The sequence below is a fragment of the Taurulus bubalis genome, assembly GCF_910589615.1.
Source record: "Taurulus bubalis genome assembly, chromosome: 20".
NCBI lineage: Eukaryota > Metazoa > Chordata > Actinopteri > Perciformes > Cottidae > Taurulus > Taurulus bubalis.
Window position 1 is genome coordinate 10,547,026 of NC_136608.1, and position 17,160 is coordinate 10,564,185.

Below are 17,160 nucleotides of genomic sequence, written 5' to 3' on the forward strand. Positions count from 1 at the left end.
TCACACTTCTCTCTATTCTCTAACAACTTTACACTTCATTACTCCGATCCACTTTTTCTCTTTGTGATGTTTATTGAACATGTTCACTGCTTCTTGTAGCAATTAACTCCTTGAAATGCTGTGATATTTCTGATGTTTAATATGCTATGCTACACTCTCTGTCTCTAATGCTTAATAGACTAGACTTCTCGACGTAAGTCCATATTAGTCCACATTAATAACCCCCTTAACAAACCTTCACCTTAACTGTGTAAAGCTGTCACTCTTTTGATTTGGTATTTCTATGGCCTTGGAGAGTTTTAGTCAAAGCCTTCTTCAGAGCAAGACAAAAAAACACACAAGGCTGAAATCTCTGATGTTATGAACAGGCGAAGGTTTAGTGAGATTATTCTGTAGTGATAATAAATTGGTGATTTGCTATTATGAACACACGGTAGGCTTATTGCACCAAAAAGATCTCTATTCAGGCATCATCATCATTGTTTTTGATGCAGAGATTGACTGTACTCACCCGTCACATCTAGTGAACGTTATGTGTTTGTTTATCTATTCCATATTTCCAAGGGGGACAGCTTAAACTCAGTTCTCATATTTCTGGATAAGCTAAACTCTCCTGGGCTATAGAAATGACACCTACTGCTAAAACTCAGTGGTTTTGCCTGTTAAAAGTAGTAAGTGTGTGGGATTCTTCTTGAATACATCACAGTCAAATTAATTGTGATGGTGCTGCGTTTAGTAGTGTCTACAAACTGATTATTTTTTTACTTCAGTCTTAGTATTTCCTGTATATACTGTTACTACCCTATATCTCTCTGGGGATGTACTTTAAATGTATACCTTTAAATGTATCTGTGCTTGTTGAAGTAAAGCTGCAGAAACAGCAACACTTTATGAAGGAGTTAGTAATTGAATATGCAAAATGACCAGTTGTAAAACAAGTCCCATAGAATAAAAGGTCAGATGTTTATGCTGTCAGCCTGTGTAGTCTCATGATAGTGTATGTTGACAGCATGAGGCAAACATTAGTTTGCATTAAAATAACTATGTGTGGCTGATTTAATACTATTCACCTCTTATTGCTGGACTTTATTTTTGCTTTCTGTGGAAACCATTTAGAATCAAATAGCGTGTGACAGGTTCATCTTTCCCTTCAACCCAGTCAATTGAAGCACATTTTGTATTTTTTTGTATCACTATAAGACACCTTCACAGCTGATTTGACTGATATGTTGCTGAAGAAATCCTACTGCACATCAACTACCTTTAACTGCCCTTTAACTTTACCTTCCTGTGTAAAATGTTGCACAACGGGTCTTTCCTTACTTTCTGTTTAAAAGTCGACACAGAGTAATGTCACTCCCTTTAATTCACTCCTTTAACCATCTAAAAAGTCACTCCCTTAAAAGGATACATTGACATTTTGAATACTCTTTTTTTCCCTCGACCGTAGGAAAATGTTTTTGTATTTGTTCTCCAGTTAACTGAATAACTGGCCTATTAAGTTTCCACACTGAAATTAAAGATAAAAGATAATGGAAAGCTCGAATTTTCACACGTTTGACACCCGTTAACATCACATAGTAATGATACACTTGGGAGGCCTAGTTCATATTACCAAAGGACCAATGTTCAAGCTTTTTCCAAAACAATTATTGTAAAATTCAAAATGTCAAGGTATTCATTTGATTCTTTTGGTTAGTATGTTAAAACCTTTTCCTTTGAACCATGTCCTTTAAAAGGTCACACGCTGTTTGACCTTTGGCTTAAACTGACACTCTCTTACAGCACAATAACTCTGTTTGCCTGTTTGTGTTTTTGTGTTGGTCTACCTGTGTTGTACCTGTATGTGTTTGTCCACATGCGTTTGTGTGTGTGTTATTACATAAACACTGTTAGACTATTGTTTTTACTAGATTAGACAAATTATATTAAAACGCATTATGAATTTATGACTAATGGCCCCTTGTGGCACGGTCCATAACCTGCTTTTAATAGATAATTAGTACTCTTAATATTGACAGAGGAGGTGCAACAAGTATTGTATATCATCATCACTTTAGTAGTAAGAATTTACCAAACCAGACTGTCATCAATGTTCAACCACCTGATTTTAACGTTGACTTGAGATTAATGTGCGCGTCTGGTGTCTTTATTACGTAGCATAGTGGTAATGGTAGTTTGGTGATAAGCTTAATTGCTTTTCAGCATTCATTCTGTCAAGGTGATATTTTATGTAAACATACATTCTTGACTTTTCCCAGTTTAAGCAAACTTTAATCATTTTAAGAGAATCATGGCTTTTCTCAGTTATTTGTTGTTTAAGTGTTGTTACGATTATTTTATACTTTTTGTTGAGTGTCAGATGTGATTTGGCTTCAGTTATTTAATTTACTTCATTTTCATTTACTTTAATTTAGCTTTTGTGTGTTGTCTCGATCTCTGCAGTTTCTTTTTAGCTCATGCTACAGTTTGTGTTAACAAACCGCTATTCATTCTGTGTGACCTGTCTCGACCTTGCAAATATGTCTTAATAGTAAAAGGTGTGTTTGACAGGTCAGTAATTAAATTCCATGCGTGTTTCAGGTCCAGTGCAATTAATGTGGTGAAGATCCTGAGAGTTCTGCGAGTGCTCAGACCACTGAGGGCCATCAACAGAGCCAAAGGACTGAAGGTTCGAGCACTTACACGTCGAAAAAACACCACAACACATAATATATACATATTCTTAACAAAAAAAATCCACCCCTGTAATATTCACTATCATTTTGGGGGCATTTTCCAGCATGTAGTGCAGTGCGTCTTTGTGGCCATCCGGACCATCGGCAACATTGTCATCGTCACCACGTTGCTCCAGTTCATGTTCGCATGTATCGGAGTACAGCTCTTTAAGGTAGGAGGAAAGGAGGGAAAGGTCATCAGTGAAAATGTCGTAATGATGTTTATTTTCAATACTGAGTACTACATGTCTATGTTTTTCCACCAGGGGAAGTTCTTCTATTGTAATGACAGCTCTAAACAAACTCAGGCAGGCTGCAGGTAAGAGGTCCCTCTGGCAACAAAGCTCGTCAAACTCACTCTTATAGCACAACTACTGGATAAAACCTGTGTGTGTGTGTGTGTGTGTGTGTGTGTGTGTGTGTGTGTGTGTGTGTGTGTGTGTGTGTGTGTGTGTGTGTGTGTGTGTGTGTGTGTGTGTGTGTGTGCGTGTGTGTGTGTGTGTACTTGTATTCACAGGGGCTCCTACATTAAGTATAAGGATGGCGATGTGGGGAAGCCTGAACGAGCCCATAGAGAGTGGCAGAACAGTGACTTTAACTTTGACGATGTCCTGCAAGGCATGATGGCTCTGTTTGCTGTGTCGACCTTCGAGGGCTGGCCAGGGTGTGTGTCTACATACACAAATACAATTTGTTTTGATCTGCATACTGTATGTCCACTGTGTGCTTGCTTTTTCAGTTCTACAGGGTTTCCTCTCACCCTCTTTCTGTCCTAAAATCTCCACCTTTCTTTCCGTGAATGAATCTGTCCCTTCCCTCCCTCAGGTTACTGTACCGGGCCATAGACTCTCACACTGAGGACGTTGGGCCCGTCTACAACTACCGCGTGGTCATCTCCATCTTCTTCATCATCTACATCATCATCATCGCCTTCTTCATGATGAACATCTTCGTCGGTTTCGTCATCGTCACATTCCAGGAGCAAGGAGAGCAGGAATATAAGAACTGTGAGCTGGACAAGAATCAGGTAGTGTTTGTGTCTGTTTTATATAAATTATTACTGAATTTGTGCACACTGTTGTGTCCGTATAACTGCAGTTGTTATGCTTTCTTCAGCAGTAAGATAGACATGAAGAAGAAGGTTTCAGGTTAAAGTAGAGGGAGAGTGACGGCCGTTCTGACTGAAGTGGGAAAGTCATTCTGTCATTCAGGAGGCACAAGGGAGAGGGAATGGAGGCCAGGCAGTGGGGGTGAGACACGGGAGAATCTGGAGAGGCTGAACAAGAGTTTTAGAGGCTGAACTACTTGAGGAGTGCAGCCAGGAGGGAGCTGCAGCAGTTCAGACAGAAGATGAGACTACAGCTTAAAGAAAGAGCCGAGCGAAGTCCCTGCAGCTGTGTTTTCTGTAATGATCCGTCCCCCTGCAAGAACATGGAAATGCACAGAGAGGATGGAAGAGTAATCGGGGCTGCTTTTTTAGACTGCCAAAAGACAATTCTACAGCATTTGCTCCTTGGTGGTCTGAGAACAGAGTGATGAGGAGTTGGGGAGCGACATAACCAGAGTGTGTTTGTGCATGCTCACGTGTTTGTGTGTGTCACAGCGTCAGTGTGTGGAGTACGCTTTGAAGGCCCGGCCGTTGCGTCGCTACATCCCCAAGAACCCTTACCAGTACAAGGTGTGGTATGTGGTTAACTCCACCTACTTTGAGTACCTGATGTTCACACTCATCCTTCTCAACACCATCTGTCTGGCCATGCAGGTGAGTCTCACACATACATACTCACAGAGCGCTAGTACACACATAAAATGGGTTAAATATAACTGTATATGGCTTTAGACAACTCCCATAAAGACACCCCCCCCCCCCCCTTTGTGGACAATAATGAGTTGTTTATGTGCCTTTGCAGCATCATGGACAGACCAAAAATTTCAATGATGCCATGAACATCCTCAACATGCTCTTCACTGGACTCTTCACTGTGGAGATGATCCTGAAACTGATCGCCTTCAAACCCAGGGTAGGTCCACTTCTCTTGCCGCAGAATAGAATAACAGTTGAGTACAATACAGTAGAGTAGAGCAGCATCTACTTTCTATAACTAATAACTTGGAACCAAATACTGTCAAATACTGTACGTTTAAGGCATTGACTCACCTGATGGTGAACTGCATATTCCTAATCTTTATTTAATTTCCTCCAGATGATGATTGCCATATTGTAAATTTTAAACTTGATTAGTGGACGGCATCATGTGGTTTTTAATCTCACTGCTCCCTTGTTACGCTGCTGCTGTTGCTATGTAGCTGTCTGAGTTTATTGGGCCAATCTTAGGACTTCCTGGTGCATCAGTAGCTATTTAAACAGTAACAGATGGGAGTGCCTCTCCATATTGCAGCAGGGTTAGTCAAAAAATATTGCAACACTATCAATCAATCAATTGCAAAAACATAGTTTAATAGTATATGTTTACTCTACTGTTGCACAGTGCAGATGGTAAATCAAAAGATGAGTAGTATGTATTTACAGTTATTGATGACTTTTTACTCTGTACTTCAGCTCACTGACTTATTTAATACTCTGGAGAAATGTGAGGGTGAAATCAAACAGACTGCTGATGGTCATTTCAGTTTCTTTCTTTTAGCTTTTCCCTACCGTAGATAGTACCTGTGTCACTTATACACATTATGCTCATTAGAATCAATACATCAAAACCAAATTCGAAACTATCAATTATAAATACTCCAGGTTAAAGAAAAAAAGAGTGTGAAGGAATATATTATTTATTATTATTATATTTAATATTATTTTTTGCAATTAATGAATGGAATCCACCAAAATATCAGTTTTTGGGAATCAGGGTTTTATAAACTAGTAATTAAAACAACATTATTGAGTTTTTTCCAATTAGCTATACAATCCAAATCATGTTCTACAAAATATGTTTATGTATTAAGAAGGATGAAATATAGTTATCTTGTAATAACCTTTGTAAATATGGATCTACTTGGACCATTTGGGCTTGGGAATTGACCTCATGCTGCGCTGCATTATGTTATGCAATGTAGGATTTATTTAAACTAATCAGATCAGATTTTTCAAAGCATTTTGAAACTTTGTGAATCTTTACAAGTTGTAAAGCTTTAAAAAATATCCAAACTGATTCCTGTTTTCCTTCTTTCATGAAATAAGTCTGTATAATAAGTTAAGGTGCAGCATGTCGACATGTTCCCAAGCCATTTGTACAATGTTAATGAAAACGTAACGCACTTAATTTGTGCGTGAGTGAGATGCAATCGTAGGATGTTCCTGGTTTGACCTTGTTAAACTCTTCCGGCACACACAGAGAACCAGCTGACTAACACTTTTACTTCCAGGTATTACAAGTGGAATCAGCTCCAGTAACATTTGCTTTTTGGAAAAACATGTGCTAATGAATTTCAACTTTTGTACAGGTTTCACTGTCTCAGCCTTGATCCGCTGTTTTTTTGTTTTTTTTTACTGTGTTGGATAGTTCTGAACATCTGAACACATTTTGAAAAACGATATGTGTCTAAATTAGTTTGTCAAATTTAATATCTCAGCAAAATTGCTTTTAGATACTAATGCTAAGTTATATTCATGTTTTTAATCCTGGTTTGACATTAATATTCTTACACCTCCAAACAACTTAATTTAAACTTCTATAGAGTCCAAAAATAATTTTTAATATCTGCATAACCTTTTATCATGATCCCTTTGCTCCTGATGTTGGATTAACCTTCACTGCAACAATTGAGTGTATTTGTCTGTGCATACATAATGTTTGTTTTTTTGTTAAGGGAGTTATACAGTGTATAGTCACTGTAAAATGTAGCAGCCTCACATCTCATTATCCAGACAGTGATCGTTCTAATTCCCCTGCTCCAACTTCCAACCATCTTTAAACATACACTAACTAACATATTTCTTCCAATCTTGTTGCACAACATTGGAATAAACATGGTAACATAATTAGCTTTCCTAGCCCACAGTTATAGAAAAGATCTGAATGTGCTGTGGGAAAACAATCAGCCCTGAATCTGAATGAGGTGTAATTTGCTTTACAGTATATGGAAACGTTTCTGAAAAGGCCATGTGCCAGGCCAGTCTCCAAATTACCCTTGTTACATCGTGTCTGCCTCTCCAAATTCAACTATAATAAAGCTGTGTCTCTACACCAGAACATAGCAAAACCCTTCTAAAATGCAGCTCCTTTAACGGTCCATACAATATATTTGTTTTACTTTCCCACTCTAAATAATAATACTGTTTTGGCCTGAAGCTGTGTGGATATTTTTTCATAAATACTCACGCTAATGATGATGAATTGCTCTCAATAAATTAAACAAACAAAATGGGCTTTTTAGTTTAATCACTGCCACAGCATTGCCGACTTAGATAACTGCCATAACAGAGCAGGAAATTCAGCTGCACTTGATGAACAGATACGGCAAAGGAAACCAGTTGATTCCGTTCATTAGAATTTAAACGTTTCATGTGTCGGTTCATCAGCTGATTTTTTTTGTTCCGTTTCCTCAGTGTACTGTACAACCTCATACCACCTTAATAGGGCTGCGAAGTGGCAGCAGATGTTGTTTTCCTTCTAACCTACCTTTCTTACCCCCCTCCTCCTCCTCCTCCTCCTCCTCCTCTTCCTCCTCCTCCTGCTCACCTCATCCTGTGTAGGGGTACTTTAGTGATCCCTGGAATGTGTTTGATTTCCTCATCGTAATTGGCAGCATAATAGACGTCATTCTCAGTGAGATCAACGTAAGTACGATGCCCACTCTCACTCTCCTTGTCACTCTCTCTCTCTCTCTCTCTGTCTTGTGCCCTCTTGCTTCTTCTGAATCTTTCATTTCCTGCCACTCTCCTCTCCTCTGTGGCTATTCTGTGTTGTGTTGTCCTGTCTTTTCTCTCTGTCTCTCTTCCTTTTTTCTCTGCTTCTTCTTTTCTCTCCTTCCTTCTTCTCCTTCTCTCCCTCCATCTTTAACTCCAAGATGGCCGCTGCTACTCAGGGGACCCCTAACCACAACCACCTGAGCAAGAGAACAAGCTTCTTCCTGAGTATCTTAAAAAGTAGAGAGAAGAGAGGCCGGGTTTAGCATCGCACACTAAGGGTTTCTGTCTTGCGTCCTCCTTCCTTATTCCTTACAGTATCTCAGATGTTGTCGGGTTCTTACTTTTTTGTCCACTTCATATCCGACTGTGATATGTCCTCAGGTTTTTAATTCCCTCACTAACTGAACTAACTCACTGACCAATCACAAACAGACTTACACGTCATTTTTTTTAACCGCAGCAACAAGGGCGTTTTTTTTGTTGTGATTTTGTTGCAATCTGTTCTGTACTGTTCTTGTTGTTGACATTTTCCTCTCATGGACAAGCATGACCGATCGCCGCTGCTCTTCCTGCTGTCCATCTCTTTTAGACTGCCCCTCCTTTTATTTTTTTGCCGTTGAATTTTGTTGATTCTTTCTCCTCCTACTAAAAACCTCCAATGCTCATGTATATAATGTTTTTATCTTATTTTTCTCCTCTCTCCTTTAATTTACGTTCTTTCCATTTTTTAAATGTCTTATGTTCTGTCCTTTTCTTCTGTTGTTTTTCTGTTCTTTCCACCCCTACGCAGCATTATTTTGTTGATGCATGGAACACATTTGATGCCTTGATAGTTGTGGGTAGCATTGTTGACATAGCGATCACTGAGGTTAACGTAAGTAGTCCAACTCCTTCCCTCCCTTCCTGCCTGCCTGCTCTGCCATTCCCACACACACAAACAGACAGAGTGCCGATACCCATCTCGCATGCGTTCAAATGATTAGGAAACTTCAGCTGCACCACATTTGAACTTAAGCGATGGCCGAATCAGTCTGGCAGAGAAAATAGCCAGATGTGGTGAAATCACAACAGAGCATTTAAACATGTGAAATACTGAACAGTAATGCTTGGAGAACTTTGACCCTTGACATCTAAATACCTTTTGACATGGTCCGTTTCATTTATGATTAATATGTGGCTAACATTGTCATCACTCCATTATATTAATATTTTGTTAAAATGTAATGTTAATAACAATGGACATTTCTCATTGATCTCCCAATTCCAATTCCTGCACTTTTATCTTCTGCAATGTAATGAGTCTGACTTTAAAATGGTATTCTCTTAGTTCCAGTATTTCGTATAGATTTTCTAATATTTGAAACTGCTTCAGATAGGTATCCATGCCTCGGTCTGCTGAGCATCAAAAACTATTGCACTTGCCAATAGAACCGATTGCATTCTCTTAGCACTTTTTGGTTTGCTCTCACATTTATTTGATCTTTTATCATTGCCACAGGGGATAGTGTCCATTCCCCTGGCATGATGGACACTGTATAGCATGGCGGATGTAAAGGTGGCATATCCAGGCCTGATACTGTATATAATGTTTAAAGAAAAAAGATATCCTGGCATGAATACAGATTTTTTTAACAATGGTGATTTGACCTGAGGAGCATGAAACGCTCTCAATTCATAAATCACCAGGAAAACTTAAAAATTCAAATGAGAAAAAAACAAGTTGCATTTTTATTTTATTTTTTGCCCAACAATAGTAATGTGCAGACATGGGAAACAATTTGATCCATAAATGGATTTACTCGGGACCCATGAAATTTATGTAAATGTATGTATGAATTCATTTATTATCGACGTGGAGGCCCTATGGTCAACAGTGGGGCTGAATGAGAATGAATATCCCAAACACGTCAAGTCAAATGTTGAGTGTCTATCGTATTTACACTTCAGGGGTAATTGGTGTTTTATTCATGTGATATTCAAAGTGCTCTTTGGCAGGAGAATAGGCTGAGAACCATGCAAACTGCAAAGTGTGTCTGGACAGAACTCCTTTTAATGTATCATTAGAAGAGGCCACGTTTTGCTGTGTGAGCTGATTTGCTGGAGAAGAAAATAATGTCTTACTATGATCAGTCCAAAATGTCAAAAAAAAATATTTTTACTTTCAAGGACTTTTTTGTGGGAGAGCCGATCAGTCAACTTCATTTGATGCCTCGGCTTCTGTCTGCCACACAAACATCTCAAGCAGCAAAGTGAAAAATCCTCAGGGGACTGAGAGTCCAACTTTGGTGTACTTATTGTATATATTGTATATTTGTTTCAGCTTATGGAGACACTTACACCAGCCTTGCTTGGTTTAAGCAATACAAACATACAGTTGCTCATCTCTTCTTAATGCAACACTTAAATGTTAAATGTAAGTTATTAGTCCTTAAGGTAATTACTGTCCCAGTCCTGAAAATAATTGAATAATTTGTTTGACATTTTGGGAAATACACTGTGAGGATCAATACTTTTCAGTGGTATCAATCGTCTCATCTAATTCTCAGCAAGGCAAATATGTGCATTTCCCCTATTTTAATCCTCAGGTTAGACTGAGACATTGATGCATTTAGGCTCCATCAGCTTCTGATTATGTCTAATCGATTATCGATACATTTCTTCTTCATGGGGATGCACATTTAAGTTTAGGTTTGCCTGAAACGCTCTCACACCCCCAGCCTGCTAGTCTGAGGACATGAGGTAGAGGAAAGATACGCACACATGCTCACCGGTATTTTCCCCCGTGGTGGAATGCAGTGTGTTTCACCTCAGACAGCACTGGTCAGGCATACAAATAAGGTTAGTGTTTCCCAAGGGTGCCTGAGCTGGGCTGTTGTTTCCAGGCCTTTAGAAAGGGAATCCATTTGTCCCCATGAGATGCTGCAAAGCTGCTTAGGAACCACAGCAGGTAATTTCAAAACTGTACTTGGATATTTTATGTTTTATTCAGTCATTCTGTCTAGTTATTACACAATTGTTAAGTCAGGGGAGTGAGGAGGTGATAGAGGAGTGTATAAATATATTCATAGACACTTAACAGAGACATTTCGGTTGGGATTTACAACAATTCACCACTGATCGATCAGCCACCTTACTGAGCTTCAACGGGCCAGAGATATACATCTTTGTCATCGATACAAGTCGCTGATGTTGCACTTAATGCTTTGGTTTGGAGTTTGCCTTTGATTTGGTTTGATTGATTTTGTTGATTGGTTTGCGAATGTTTCATTATTATCGCCTCTCACCCCTAACCTAAAGGCATGCCCCAAGTCGTTTTTTTAATTTTTATTATATGGTGGCTTTTAATGATTTGGGTGATGAGATGCCCAAGCTACCTTTTCTATTTGTCTTTTTTAAGAAACTCTCCGCACTTCAATCCTGTGAGGACTCATGTCTGTTTTTGATCTGGGACCCTGTCACTGAGACATTTGAGATTTTAGCCTGCTACTGCATTTAACCAAGCGATAAAGCACAGGTGAATGCTTTCTAACGTACTGAGCAATGCAATTAGAAACTAATAGTAGCAGCTTGCCAACAGCTACCTCTCTGTCATTGCATTCCTAAGTACACACCAAAGTGCAGTAACAGGCCAGCTTTTAAAATGTTCTCACTTTGCCTTAAGTAAATACAAAATGGCTAAAATCTCTCGTTTGAGCGCACCCACTTTGCTGCTCTGTTGGGTGCCTGTTGACTTAGAATAGCTGCACTTTTTGTGGTCATCGAATCAGAATACGTCCCTAATCCTTGGGTCTCTAATTCTCCCCAGCAACCTGCGGGTGCTTCTTAAATACTATATGGTTTCTTTTACGTCTGTGTTTTGAGTAGAAGTAGTTTAAATAGATTTGTAGTGGTTTGCTCTGAGCGGTGTCTTGCGGACGATGCCAGTATGGACTGCATCTATTTCTTTCTCTGTTCGGAATGCCTCCTCTTCTCTTCTCCAGCTCTCTCTTCCTCTTTCTGAGCTTTTTCAGTTCACTTAACTCTTCTTTTATGGATGTTTATCTCTGTCTTTCTCTGTCTTCCTTCTCGTTGGTTTGCGGTGCTGCTTGCACACCTGAAATGCAAGCTGGGTAACACGGGTCTCTCATACTTTTCATATATCCTCAGAGGTCATCCAATTATCTGATGTGTATATATGTGTGTGTGTGTATGTATGTATGTGTATATACATATATATATATATATATATATTAAAGTGCACTTTTGTGTTTCAGTATTACAACTTAAAATGTATGGATCAAACCTTCAATTTGAGGGTGATAATGTTCTCAAGAGACCCATTTTACCTTTTGAACTGACTGAACTGATGAAATTGTTGTTTGAAAACACAACATGCAATGTGAGAAAACGGCTCAAGGTCGTTTTAAATGAGCTCTCAAATCCGATGAGCTGAAACTACAGTTACTCACATCTGCACTGTAGTTCTGCCTGAAAGAACTACTGTATATATACTTACAAATTGACTGTTTTGTTTGGTTAAATTCAAAATGCCCAGATCCTCCAAGTCCACGGTAGACTCTGTAATTTGCGTTGTGTCCCTTCATCACGAGAAATATGATTATAAGGAGTGATTTGAGTTTAATCTTATGTGGTTTCACAGCTTTGATTTCACGTAGAAATTGAAGCAAATTCAGATTTTATTGACGCTTAAATTGACCCATCTGGCCCTTTGTGTCATTCACACACGGACAAACACACACATTCTCCAATATTTAGGTTTTAACTTAGTCTGCACTCAGTGTGAATCATTGCCATCATCCCTCCCTTTCCCCGTCCTTCCTTCTATCCTCCCCATCTTTCCAACTCATCTTTGACTTCCCTTTATCCATCGCTCTTCCCTCCCTTCCTTCCTAGTTGTCCTTCCTCCCAACTTTTCTTCCTTTCACACCAGAATCAGCTCTTCTTCTTAGACATGTACACACACACACACACACACACACACACACACACACACACACACACACACACACACACCTCAACCATTCATCCCTTCCCAAATAGTACATGCTTGTAGTACAGGTTTATCAGCATCTTGACAAAATATAGTAACCTGTTCCTCTGTGTACATCATTATTGTGTGTAATCATACAGTTGTGTGTATGGCTCTGTTAGAATTCCTTTACATCCTTCATTATGTGGTAAGATATTTTAACAGGACCAACACCAGAGAGTGAACAGCTCCTGGGTCATAGATTAAACTAGAAGTTAATCTATCACTCCCAGTCGTGTAACATGTTGTAATACCAGAGATGACCAGTGGGTGTCTCCTTACTGTATGTTATCTTTGTGCTTCTCAATGTTATTTAAATACTTCTGGGCTCCAATTTCCAAAAGCATCTCAAATCACCTTTGACTGACTGAGATGATCTTGACTTCCTGCCTTTTTTATTGTGGTATTGTGATGCATCTTTGACCTAAAAGTAGGTTCAAGGTCTATTTGTCTATTTTCACTTCAATCTTGGCTATTCTCAGGTCAGAGAAATGCTTGAATAACACATATTCAAAGGAGGCATTGTCCTTTAATGCCACGATGCATTTGGTAAATGTAGCCTGAGTTAAGCTAAAGCTTCAACCACTGTTACTGTACTTTAGCTTCAGCTGGCAGAAAGAAAAACAGATAGCTACAGAAGCGCCATCATACACACAAACCCATGGGCTCACATACACCATCAGCTCTTTCCCACTTTGCGGCCACCCCAGACCATCGTTCATTATTTTGGCCCTCAAGGCGGTGGACAGCAATCTCAGCAATCGTTTAAACTGCGTACATGTTTTAATCTTCTAGTCCGGTGATTGAGCCTGACGTGGCCCTCACAGAAGATGGGTTCAGTCTCCATCTGTAGTGATTTCGTACAGAATTCTCCCTCCTGACCCAGACTACTTTTATTTTGTTTTATCGTTTCACCGTGTGAAGGATGATCAAAGACTGGACCGCCCGTAGCCCAGCGGTTATTGTGAAATTCGCACTACTTTTCCCTTAAAAACACTAAAAGACACACATACTGCTCACGCTCACAAACAAACACACACACACACACACACCAAGGCGCTGCTCTGGTGCTGATCTTTGTTGCCTTTCCTTAAAGCCAGCTGACTCCTCCTCGCCCTCGCCCTCCTCCTCTTCGCCCTCCTCCTCTTCTTCCTCTCACCCCCCTGTGGTAAGGCCAATGGTACGCTCCGACGGTAACCTCGTCCGCCTCCCTACCTCCTCCACCATCCCTCCATCCCTCCATCCTTCCATCCCTCCTTCTGCTACGCCAACCATGTTATGATCCACAACTTTTGGCTCTTCCTTCGTCCTGTCGTCTCTCCTCTGTCGCTCCCGCTGCCATCTTCTGCAGCATGTCCAGAGTCCTATTTATGTAGCTGTTGTTTCACATGTTCCTACATGTAAATATATGTGTGTATGGTGAAGCACACTGTAGTGTGCAGGCCAAGTATAACTGGAGTCTTGTGACTTACCTTGAGTGACTCTTGTTGTTGCCATGGTGCCCGCTGCCCCCACCTCCTCCATGGCTTGCAACTTGCTCCCCCTTCCCTTATGGGTGTGGTCTCTTTAGTGCTTCGTCATGAGTGCAAGCCATCATGGTCACGCTACCACGCTCTCTCTTCTTCTTTCACTCTTCTCCAATGGCCTGCTGTCTATCTTATTTATATGTGAATCTGTCCATTTGTTTGGATGTCTCTGAATAATTCAAACTATTCTTCATATTCAGACTCTCTCTTTCTTTCTCTCTCTCTCGCTCTGTTACACTTACTGTCACTGTACCTGTCCCGCTCACTGCCCCACTCTCTTAATGGTGCAATGGTCCTCATTGTGGTCCAGTTGTGGTATTACTTGCATTACAGAATTTTAACTTACACTCCTCAGAAGAATTTGTCATTTTCGGCATATCTGTCAGTTAAGTTTGGGACAACGCATGTCTTGAGTTACTTGTCAATACAACCGCATCACCGGAAAAGTGTGACGTCTCCCCTTTATGAAGCACCACAAAGGCTCACAGTTAACCCAGAGATATATAATAATACAATTTAACTTAAAAAAAAAATATTACAAGTTATTTCTCTGAGCACAACTCTTGAAAAGTAACATATGACATCTGTTATCCCAAACTTGCGGTAAGATGTGTAGATAATGGCTCGTTCTTTTTAGGAGCCCACTGTGTTTTCTCTTTGGGATTAGCATAAAGAATTGATGGCCTCTTGGAAAAACACAAATGGCAAGAAACCGATTCAGAGGTCAGGTGGGACGCTCTTGTGTTTATTTATCACAGTGAAGGTCGACGTAGGATGAAACTGCTACCCCAATACGAGTGTAGTGAGGTGTGATTGCATAACTGTTACTGCTGTTGGTTGCTGATGATTTGGTAGTTGTATGAACGTTATCTGTGGCTTCACCCGATCCATCTGCTGTTTGGAGTATAGTTTGAATAATATAGTGGGTTCTCAGTTGATGTATTAACTGCATCATGCTTTACACAAATCCTGATGTTGCCTTTTTCTCCCTGAGAATGAGCAGCAGCAGCATGAATAACTAAATCTGTATTAGGATAGCATTCAGCGAGATGGCTGAATATTTCATCACAGAGTTATTTCCTGTGGATGAGTTTGGGACAATAGGCAGTTAGAAAGATACAGTGCCTCTCAAGCTTGTACTTCAGAGAAGACATATTTTGAATAAACTGCAACTTTTCACCCAAAAATGGATAGGTTCTGCAAACATAAGGATTGCAGGGGTGAAATACCATCATAGTAAGATTATTGTACTGTATCTGTTGTGAATTGTTATCAGTGATTTATGAAATCGTTTGACTTTATCGATGGAAATCTCTCCGGCCTGATCTCCGCTATTCGGCTTTTAGTCTGCAGAGTAATCAAATCTCTCAGCTTCGGAAGATGATTTACTTCAGGGGCTCAAAAAGTATTTCAGTGGTTGTTTGTCAAATGTCATTTCAAGGCTGGATTAACTTGTAATAGGTATAGAAACAACACCCAAGAGTGCGTTCTTCCCCTTAATTATGACATTACTGAGGCGAGGTGGAAGTAACAGCTGAATGCCAGAACCAGTCATATCAGAAAAGACGGATGGAGCTGTTTTGAGTTTTGCTTCAGGAAGGTGCCTTTAAAGACTGAAAAATAACGTTGCGTTGTAATTGTTGCACAGTTAGACGTATCTATTACATGAAGAGAGGTAATAGCAGGTGTATTTAGGAAGCTGATAGGTAGATTATGAATATCTTTGTTGCCATTTGATTTTTCCATGAAGCCAGATAAATGAGCGTGATTGCCCGATTCTCTCCCAGATCTCTTTTGTTAGTTGATTTTGATGGGATTTTGTAGGACGCAGATTTCCATTTATTAACTCGATGTGTGTGTGTCTGTGTGTGTGTTTGCGTGTGTGTTATACATATTTACATCCACATGTGGGTGGGACTATGTATATGAATGTTCCTTGTATGTCTGCATTTCTGCATATGTATGTTTGCGTGTATGTTTGTATGTCCATCTTTACGTGTGTATGTGTGTGTGTATGTGTGTGCGTGTGTTTCCCTCCCTTACCTATCTGCATGTGTTCCCATGCGTCCTGTGTTTTTTCTAAAAAAAAAAACACCAAACCCCACCAAAAGGGACTGCAGAACTCTGAAGAGAACGCCAGGATCTCCATCACCTTCTTCCGGCTGTTCCGCGTGATGAGGCTGGTGAAGCTGCTGTCTCGCGGGGAAGGGATTCGGACCCTGCTGTGGACCTTCATCAAATCCTTCCAAGTGAGGGGAGAACCGGACACAACATGCTAGAGCAGGGGGTTGGGTTTACACAGGACTGAATGGTGCAGCAAAAGTGGAGTTTTAACCCCAATGTGAACCAGATTGGAGCCCTTTGTTGAGGCTATAATACTCTTTTAACTACATTTCACTTTTCAGCGCAGAGTTTAGAACTGATTTTGTGACCCAGACTTGTCATAGTGTGCCAACAAGGTGATTTTCTCATTTAATGTTATATGGTACAATCAGATCTGAGTCACATGGGGCTAAAATATCCTTGTTCTTGTGTAAATCCAGCCTGGTGGAGTCTCACAAGCCGCCTCTCCTTTCCTTGCCTCCTCCCTCCTCGTCTCCACCTCCTCTTTTTTGCAAGAAATCACAAGGGTGGGACAGTTTACTCTAGATGGGAAAGGAGGAATAGAAAGAGGGATGGTGTGAGGTAACGGAGAGGAGGTTTAGGAGTCTTGTTGCAGAGGCAGGGAGGGATGTAGGGACATAAATCTGGGAATAGGCCAGGAATTTAAGAACCTTAACCAGCAATCTATTTTCTTCGCTTTCCTACTCATCTCTTCTTCCTCCACTTCTTCCTCTACTCCCTTTTCCCCCAAAGCCCTACTACTAACCCCTGAAAGCTCACCATTCCCTGGAGGCGGGTTAAGCAGTAGACAAGTTTAACGAAGCACTCCACCAAAAAATGAAATCATTTGATAGAGCGTTTTGGGGAAATTAAAATAATCTGTTCTCTCTCTCGTGTCAATTGAGACGGGCCACTTCATGT

At 40.2% G+C, this 17,160-nt stretch overlaps 1 protein-coding gene across 1 annotated transcript in view; it reads left to right on the forward strand.

Annotated features, from left to right (window-relative positions):
* cacna1c (calcium channel, voltage-dependent, L type, alpha 1C subunit) overlaps positions 1-17,160 on the forward strand; it is a gene marked incomplete at both ends in the record, with an annotated part of 182,224 nt that overhangs the window by 152,629 nt on the left and 12,435 nt on the right. Inside the window, 11 exons of the mRNA XM_079235729.1 lie at positions 2,554-2,671; positions 2,783-2,890; positions 2,984-3,036; positions 3,235-3,381; positions 3,543-3,744; positions 4,321-4,479; positions 4,628-4,738; positions 7,426-7,509; positions 8,372-8,455; positions 13,707-13,790; positions 16,248-16,385. Of these exons, the coding sequence (XP_079091855.1) occupies positions 2,554-2,671; positions 2,783-2,890; positions 2,984-3,036; positions 3,235-3,381; positions 3,543-3,744; positions 4,321-4,479; positions 4,628-4,738; positions 7,426-7,509; positions 8,372-8,455; positions 13,707-13,790; positions 16,248-16,385 (1,288 nt within the window). The remainder of the gene's footprint in view (positions 1-2,553; positions 2,672-2,782; positions 2,891-2,983; positions 3,037-3,234; positions 3,382-3,542; positions 3,745-4,320; positions 4,480-4,627; positions 4,739-7,425; positions 7,510-8,371; positions 8,456-13,706; positions 13,791-16,247; positions 16,386-17,160) is intronic.